Raw genomic sequence first — 9,631 nt, 5'->3', positions numbered from 1 at the left:
CTTTTTTTTTACCGACGAAATTGTTAAGGAACATTTCTTTGTGCTCCGCCCGGGGCCTTGCGTCAGTTAAGGCCACTGTGTGCATATTAATGTAAAAATATATCTATAAATGTATGCAAAAGAAGTCGTAGTTGTCAAGGTGTTAGGCAATTATGCTTAATAGTCAGTTATAATCCGTAATTTGTGCGATGTTTTAAAACGCTGAGCAGTAAATTATATTTAAGGGTTATACGGATAGAACACGCAGTACGGAATATTTTTATTTAAGTAACAAATTTATACTAATATTATGAATGCAAAAATAACTCTGTTAAACTTTTACGACTTAATTATTGAGCTAGTTTTGATGAAATTTGCTTCAAAGTATGCTTGAACCAAATGAAATAATATAGGGTAGTTACTGTTTATCTCGAAAAGGTACATATTATGACTTGAGTCTGAGGAAAATCCTTTGATCTGACGGACACGCGAGCTAAAGCTAATATAATTCATTTACATTGTGTTTTATAACTAAAAAGTGGCAATGGAAATCTAATTTATGTTGCATGGCCATTATGGCGGGTTTAACACTTAGCGTACGATAGCTATCCGGGCGGATATAAAATATATCTCCCCACCCCCACCACACACTTTAAATGACATTATCATTATCATCAGATATATAACTTGTCTTCGCCTTAACAGCACAACAATTAAACGGAATATTAAATTACAATTCCAGACATTTGAGTGCGACTTCGTGACGCGACACCTCAGACTTCGTACATGTATATTTAGTTCCGTTTTTGGCCATTAATTTAACCTTGTATATGCAAGTTGTAGAAGTATTTTATTAGATCCTAAAAAGTATTTTGGCTATTATGTAAGCGTCGGTTTTGTGTATATTTGAATATTATCCTTTTTTAAATATCTTAAAATAAATTAATGTAATATTAACATGACGTACATTTGCAGAGAATTTTTAAACCATGGGATTTCTTGAAGAGAGGGACACGACTAATTTACCCACTATCCCCGAGTATTATAAGGGAAAATGCATTTTCATTACCGGAGGATCTGGTAAGTGGATTGACTACTTATAATGTAATTAAAGGGGTGAAGACTCACGTAGCTGAAGTAAAGTAAAGTGTGGTGTGTAAAGTAGGCCAGCTCGATCGGGGATGTAGGTACTACAATGTATCTGATAGTAAGTGAAGTTGTGGCGAGACATCGACTGACGAGAGATGAGTATCCTTCGCCGGTTAACATAATTATGCCGGCCTGTTCAAAATCGGATGTACACTGGTTGAATCCGAATCACGAAGCACTTAGGGGCTCTTAGGCGGGATTAAACTTACTGAAATAACGTCTTTCACATTTCACAGTCGATAAAACTGGCGGATTCCCCTTCATTTATATTCAAGTATAACCATAACCAATAAAATAAAAAAAAATTCTTCCCAGGTTTCATGGGTAAGATTCTGATAGAGAAACTCCTATACTCCTGTTCGGACCTGGAGAGAATTTATCTTCTGATGAGAAGCAAGAAAGGCGTCAAACCAGAAGACAGACTTAAAGACTTGTATTCTATTCAGGTAAGTCCAAAATTATTACCCCATGATGATTGGGCCAGAACAGCCCAGAACATGTTTATTGAAATTGATAATAGACCACGTCTATCCAAGCTCTATGCGGACAATCTCGTTCCTGGGCCGTTGACCTTAAGAAAACATGGGTTTTGTCTTCATAAAGAAGGTGGATAGGAGATAGGTCTACGGATTAAAACATGTTAAGGCGTAATTTCTTTAAATTATAGCAGTCAGGTTCAATAGACTGTCTAATTGTGTTCTGCGGCTTTATGTAAACATGTTTGTAGACAAGCTGCTTGAGCCCCTCACGCTGATCACCATCGTCATCTTGATAATGTAATAAAACTGTGTTTTCTAACAATTTATTGTGTTCTAGTGTTTTGACCGTCTCAGAAAAGAGAAGCCAGATATTTTCATGTCAAAAGTGTCAGTTATTTCTGGCAACGTCTCGGAACTTGGGTTAGGTAAGTTTTTTGTTGTTTTCTGGTTTCAAAAGTTTCCGATTAATATTCAAACTTTGTTAATGTAATTTTTACAACGTGGTTTCTTTTATAATCGACTTAAAAAAAGGTGGAGATTCTATGTTTGACTGTATGTTTTGTTTACAAATAATAAAAAAGCAAAATATAAAAATATTTTATCAATACTAAAAACCACAAGAATATTTAACATTATAAACGGATAACTACGAAATTATAAAAACATCAGCAAACGTAATCTGCTTTGCTATTCGTTTTATGCACATTTCATAAATTTAGCAATAGAGGCATTTAAATTACTAGTTAAGGTAAATGAATACACGAAGATATATACAAAAACAATATTCAATGTAGATTAGGCAAGACTTCAAAGGTTATTTAACGTGCATACTAATATAATAACACGAATGGCAAAGAAGACATTTATCATGACGTAACGTCTGGATAAACCGTATAATATAATGTTAATAACTTTTTTTGGGTGTTAGTAATTTTTAACGCAATTTCCGTATTCGTGTTTTAAATGTACAAAAACATAGGTATCGAACTATTTTTTTAAAGTATCCATGTATTTATAAAACTAATTTATTATGTAGGTCGAGACGATTTCAATGCTACCAGTTCTATTCAATGCAAAATACTTCCGCATTGCCCTTTGACAAACGGAAGAAGCTGTCGGTGAATTCGCGCGTTTTAGGGGCCATGTTCGAGATAAATAATAGTTTAGAATCGAATTAAGAGTTTAAGAAATTAACCCTAAATTCAAAGTTGCAAAACAACCCATCTTTATACTTTGCTATTGCCACGACTTCTTGTGTTCGCCAAGATTTAACTACGATGCACATTGAAGGGGATCTTCGAATTCTATTATGTATACTTACATCTTATTTAGAGCTATGTGTCTATATAACTGACACCTAAATCCTTTCAATTCCAGGTTTGTCACAAGAAGACCGAGCTCTTTTAGTGGACAAAATCAATATAATATTTCACGTCGCTGCAAGCGTGAGGTATGTGAACTGCTTATTTTTACCATATTTCCGTTTCTATTGGTGTTCTTCCATATTTGATAATAGGGGCTAAGTTCATAAGTTTAGCCGAAAGACACATTTATGACCAGCATGAACGGCATATCCTTTCTTGACTGAGGTATCACCACTATCTTATACTAAATCATGAAGTAGTCTGCTGTTGTATTTCGTATGAGAACAGAGATTTTCCACTTACCCTTTTTTATATATGTTCCTCTCATTTAATATCGACATCGCATCAATAATCATTCTTCTGGCATTGGTTTTTATGGGCGTACTTTGCTTTTTATATGAGTGTAGCTTCTTCGCAACAAGATGCTTTACGCATTGTGAGTGTTCATGGTGCATGATGATAACTTCAAACATTAGAATTATTGGAGTCATTTTCATGCTCTGCTCTTGCTTTAGATAGGTTGTTATTTTTTTAAGAAACATAATTATTTTTTGTACAATCAATACATTGTTTTGCAGATTCGACGATCCCATCAAATATGCGACAATGCTAAACCTCCGCGGGGCACGAGAGCTCGTGGCGTTAGCTAAGGAAGTGAAAGATTTATCTGTAAGTATGGCAAATGCACATAATTAGGTGTAAGTTTTCTTGTAGGCGAGACTCCCTGGGCAGTTGTCGTCGTAGGTTTAATTTTTGTGGGCAATGTTAATTTTGTATGTATCAGCAGCCACTTCTTGATAAAGGTATCCATTGTAAGGGGTAAATATTATAATTGAAAGATCATAATAATAATGTCTAAGAAATTATAAGTATACCAACCCCCAAGCAGTAGGCGACATAAGACCTAACTTCCTCCATTACCTTAAATTACTGCCTCGGTGACATATAAGTACATATCTATTGCGTGCGTGTACGTCACCGCCTTAAGGGCATAGTTTCAAATTTTTACTGGTGGTAGGTCTTTCATATCTGAGACTCCGCTTGGGTAGGTATCACTGCAATATCTATTTCTGCCGCTAAGTACCAGTGTGTAGTCACTGTTGTATTTCGGTTTAAATGACATTGTAGTCAGTGTAACAACTGGACATAATAAGACTTAATATCTTATGTCTCAGGATGGCGAGCGTAGTCGGATACCAAACAATACTTTGTAATTTAAGGTGTTGGATGGTGTTTCTTCTGTTTGTGGGCGGTCGTATCGCTTACTATCAGGCGAACGGCAAGCTCGTCTCGTCAATCAAAACAATAAAAAAAAACACGTGTCGGACAGGGTTTTATTTGGTTTTTCTGCTCAATGTCACCTCGGAGTCTGAATTTGTGTCTAGAATCACAGAATAGGACAGAACATTCTAGTATTCTACATTGCACTTCTGACTACCCCTTTAGGAATAAAGAATATCACAATGTGTAATTGTTATTGTTTCCTAATAGAAGCCACGCTTTAGAATATTTAAAATGTATCAGTACATACATGCCATTATTGTAATTATATGATCTTTTCAGTCTTTGATCCACGTGTCCACGTCGTACTCTAATACGAATAGAGAGCTGGTGGAGGAGATCATGTATCCGCCGCACGCCGACTGGAGAGACACCATCAATATATGCGAGACGCTTGATGAGCATACGCTGAACGTACTCACACCTAAGTAAGTATCATTTATTGTCAGAATGTGTAGAGGCACTGGTAAAGATCGTTGAAGACTTTTTTGTGTATACCATGAATGGGTCTGGTCGACTTAAGCACTGCCATTGTCTCACAAAACACTAACATGATTACTAATGTTCCGTAGCTTCGCTTGCGCAGAAAACCTTTCTCGGAACCATAGGCTCATTGTGTACTTTTAAGGAATAGAAATAAACTTTATGCTTATCATTTTCAAACAGTCATTCAGTGGTTTTGAAGTTTTCTAAAAAACATCCAACCGTCTTCACTTACTTTTACATACATAATATATCATCTCTCTCTCACTCTACAAATATATACAAACATATATTTCTATATATTATATCTCTATCTTCAGGTATCTAGGAGAGCTTCCCAATACCTACACGTTCACGAAGCAGTTGGCGGAGCACGTTATGTACGAGGAGAGAGGCCGGCTGCCCATCGTCATCATGAGACCTTCGATTGGTATGCCTCAGACTAATGTTATACTAGATGATGGCATCGCACGAACGCTGTCAACGTATTACAAAGAAACCTATGCCTTTTATTGGAATCAAATATAACAGCTAATATGATAGGACCATTTACGTATGTAGTAGGACCCTTTTATTTAGTTTTTATCCGTGGTGCTTTACAACTGGCTTTTCCAATTGTAAACATTCCTATACTTGACGTTAAAATGTCTCCTTAGTTAATTATTTTGTCAGGACTTTGTATCTTTCAGTAAGGATAATTCTGCCTAAATTTAATATCGATTGAACTGAGAATGCATATCTAGCTGACAAGTAAATACCTCTAGGAAAAATGTGGAAGAAACATTAGCGCGGCCCATTGATGTAGGGAATACATAGGTATGATAAAATAGCTATGACAGATTTTGGCCGCAAAATGCCTTCGTCACTTTCTAAAGAAGTTTTTTGTGAAGGTATAGTTCAACGCATTTTTTATACGTTACTTACTTAACTTTTCGAATATTTTGCAGTAATATCAAGCTTGGCAGAACCCATGCCAGGCTGGATTGACAATTACAACGGACCAGTGGGATTGTTGGTGGCTAGTGGGAAAGGTAAATTAATAATTATCAATAGTAGGAATACAAATCGCTATCAACTTGTGTCGAGTAACAGGAAACACTACACTAATAAAAACACACAGGCCACGTAGATAGTTTTAGATTAATATAAAATCTACTAAAATGTATACATATGTATGTATGTTTATGTATATACACTAGTATTATTTTATTCCTAATAATGTTCGTGCGTAAGCACACAATACTTGCACACATTTCTTGTTCCATGGCGTCTGATTAAAATGCTGTTAATGTTCTAGGAATCATGAGGAGTCTATACACAGATCCTGATATGATAGCTGACTACGTACCAGTGGATGTGTGTATGACCAGCATCATAGTGGCTGCCTGGGCTAGAGGGACCACTGAGTAAGTATACGATGTATTTGTTGATAGTAGGAAGTGTGTATACCTTTTGGTTGTAACTACACATTGTGGTCTATGAAGGCTCCCAAACATTTCTCTTCCTTCTCTATTCCACCCATTCACAAGAGTTTCCCATTCTTCCTCCATTCGTCCTTCCCCCTAATTATCTGCAGGCCCCTGCGGTCGCTAAGCTGAGAGACTCCAATATCCCCACAAAATTAAATCAACGGCTTAATCCGTACAAGTGATTGGCATTAAATAATTATTATAAATTGTTTTAGATTACAACAAACAGACGACATACCCATATATAACTGCGTTTCGGGTAAACTGTACGAGGTTTCGTACAAAGAGGTGACTGACATGGGCCGGGAGCTGGCTAGGAAGATTCCTCAGAACAACATCCTGTGGCACGTCGATGGCAGCATAACGACATCTAGGACTCTGCATTATTTTAAAGTTAGTTTCTTTTATAAAACTAGCTTTGTCTAATATTGCACGTGAATTTCTTCCTGGAATAAATAAATTACATAGGTCCCCCCCGTGACCATGAAGGCTGGAAAGTTTTCGAAATGTCAGGACAAAAGTAAAGTATTAAAACCGCGATAAAATCCGTAATGAATTGGAATAGGTACTTTAATTAGATAGGAGGAAGAAGAGTGCTTATCTCTCACTAGACCGTTGGCTATTCCTTTGGCATTGCTTTATTGATTTTTGTTGTTGTTGTTTACCATCAGGCGGACCGCTGACTCGTTTCTCTACTAAGGCAATGACAAAAAGGAACTTGGAACTTTTTAGTTTTTAAAGTCGGTTAGAAAATAGACCAAACAGTGTTATTCACAGCTGTTCTTGCTCAATTGAGAGATATTTACCTCCAACTACGGCGAACCAAGGAAGGGTAATAATTTGAACACCCTATGTATATATGTATCTATTTTATATTCCACTCTAGCATCGCCCCCACTGGACCCATTTTGACAAATGAGGTGTCTATTAATTCTTATTATATACTTATTATATATTGTGTGATTGTTATTTATGAAAGTATTTGTTTGCAGGTACTTGTACTCCATCTATTGCCGGCTGTAATTATTGACGCCATTTTATTGGCACTGGGTAGGAAGCCTATGTGAGTTGTTTTTGTTGTTTAAATAGCAACTGGCAAGAGAGCCACATCGTCGTCATCATCAGCCATATAAAGTCTACTGCTAAATATAGGCCTTCCCTAAAGTTTTCCAGATGGACGTTTCAAAATTATGAGCCAATGCTAGTAATCAATTGCTCTAAAACGTCCACAATACCTGAGAAAACATGTATCTCTACCGTCCTAAACGATTTATAATTCGCTGGCTTACTGTTACAAGGTTGATTTGTTTATTTAGTAATCCAATAGCTCTTCACATAATATTATATTTAAAATTGATTTTGCAACTAATGCCAATTATAGGATTACGCATATTTTAAATGTAGACTTAACTATCTGCCGTGTTGCATATATTATTCAAAACTAATAAAAGCCTTGACAATTAAATGCTAAGTGTATAGATGTGTGCGTGAGAGTGTGCGTGTATGCGTGTCCTCATAATGATGATTTACGTAACATTTGATGTGCAAATTGAATTATATATCGCATGATTTTAAGTCTTTTAAGATAAAAAAATCCAATAATCAAGGACAACCATGTATTGGCTTTTCTAATTTGTACCAACATGAAAATATTTAATCTCATTTTTGCAACATGAGTAAAAATTAATATAGGACCTTGTAATATTGAGCCACGGTAATTACTGTCTACATATAAATAATTTTGGTTGGTTTATTTCATGCTATTTGTATTAACGGTGGCGGTATGATCCCCGTACGTTGATCCAAATTTAAAGATTGGAATAATATATTCAAATTGGCAGTTAAGTTTATAAATTTTCGGATCCTTTATAACTTGTCGGAATATTAGTTGCCAACGAACGAGATTCATTGTATCATTGACGAGTGCTTTAATAGCGCCTCCTTCCTTCGGAGATATCGGACGTTCTAACGTAGTATTAAAACTACGTAGTATTCTAGTATATTGTCATTTCCTTTTCAGGTTAGTCAAAGTCCAACGAAGAATCTACATCGTCAATCTTGCTTTGGAATACTTCATAATCAAGCAATGGACATTTGATAATAAAAAATTACTCCAACTCAGAAATACAATAAAAAAAGAAGATGAAAAACAATTCAAGCATAAGATAGAAGAAATGGACGTGTGGGAATTCTTTTACAAATCTTATGTGGGGAGCAAGAAGTATTTGTTGAAGGAGAAAGATGAAGACTTACCGAAAGCTAAAGCGCATGCTTGGAGGTGGGTTTTCTGTAATATAAGTGCTTATGCAGTCCCACCGTTGGGTAAAGGTATTGCCTGATAAAAAGGAAGAAAGATGTTTTTATTGCTGGCGTTTAAACACAGAACAAAACAACAATACGAACGTCTTATGTATATAATTATTTATGTTTCTTAAGATAACTTACAATAAATAAATACCAGCAACAGCACCTCTCATTCAGCTGAATACTATCGTACCACGTTAGTAGTACTGCAGCGTTAATGCTTGGTTAGAGGGCCATGAGACGTGATAGGAAACCGTGAGGTTATTTTTCATAATTTTAATAGGGGTTAAGCATCATATTTATCCCATTCCACTCCTATAATTCTATTGTTCAATACTTGTCGAGTTCTACCACTTGGTTTCATAGGGCCGTGTATGTAGAAGCAATCAGTTTCGCTCTCATGTGTGATATTAGCTGAGAGGCTGCAAATTAAAACCAGCATCTTAAGATCGTCGCTACTTAAACAGATATCAACAACACTCACTGGCAGTAAGTCTATTATATGTGAGAGTCCGCCTGGGTAGGTACCACCGCTATGTCTATTTCTGCCGCCAAGCACAGAACAAAATATTTTTTATGTAACCAGATTCGAAGAAAGTGCCTAGAACATAGACTAAGAAGTCCTAAATTCAAACCTAGCAAATTAAGTTAGAGTTGTATTACTTATTAGTTTTATAGATTAGACTGTAATTTACTGTTAAGAACATAGTTCTTACAATGAAGGGAAATACTAATATATATTCTACCTTTTTACAGAATGATGGTACTGGACTTTATTGTGAAATGTCTGTTCTACGCAGCAATCTTCTGGTGGATTCTGACATCTTCATGCACAAAATGCTTCTGGGAGAGCCTGAATGTTTACGTGCATTAAATCTGTGTATAAATTTGCTGTGTTTTTATTTTTATATTGCAACTAAATTAAGACTTAATTCTTGATAAAATAATAAATTATCGTATATAAACGGAGTTAGTTTTTATTAGGAAATTACATGAGTTGAAACGTGAAAAAAGACAGAGTTTGTAGAAGGATCCTATGCAGTCACAATAAATGACATTAACAAGGAGGTTGCGTTCATATTTCTTCAATTCTCCATACAGAAATGAATGGGCAAAGCAATTA

The 9,631-nt window shown here is 35.7% G+C and overlaps 1 protein-coding gene across 1 annotated transcript; it reads left to right on the top strand.

The window, feature by feature from the left end:
- Positions 1 to 713: 713 nt before the first annotated feature.
- On the top strand, positions 714 to 9,395 carry LOC115446369 (putative fatty acyl-CoA reductase CG5065). Its single transcript, XM_030173000.2, has 14 exons — positions 714 to 862; positions 955 to 1,059; positions 1,444 to 1,574; positions 1,945 to 2,032; positions 2,985 to 3,057; positions 3,550 to 3,640; positions 4,535 to 4,680; positions 5,056 to 5,165; positions 5,683 to 5,766; positions 6,033 to 6,141; positions 6,420 to 6,597; positions 7,197 to 7,267; positions 8,225 to 8,482; positions 9,265 to 9,395. The coding sequence occupies exons 2-14, from the start codon at positions 969 to 971 to the stop codon at positions 9,380 to 9,382; spliced, it is 1,548 nt and encodes a 515-aa protein (XP_030028860.1). The 5' UTR covers positions 714 to 862; positions 955 to 968; the 3' UTR covers positions 9,383 to 9,395.
- The last annotated feature ends 236 nt before the right edge of the window (positions 9,396 to 9,631 follow it).

This window comes from Manduca sexta, chromosome 28 (assembly GCF_014839805.1).
Source record: "Manduca sexta isolate Smith_Timp_Sample1 chromosome 28, JHU_Msex_v1.0, whole genome shotgun sequence".
Taxonomy (NCBI): Eukaryota; Metazoa; Arthropoda; class Insecta; order Lepidoptera; family Sphingidae; genus Manduca; species Manduca sexta.
Note: the sequence above shows the minus strand (reverse complement) of the source record. Positions and strands in the feature narration are given on the sequence as shown.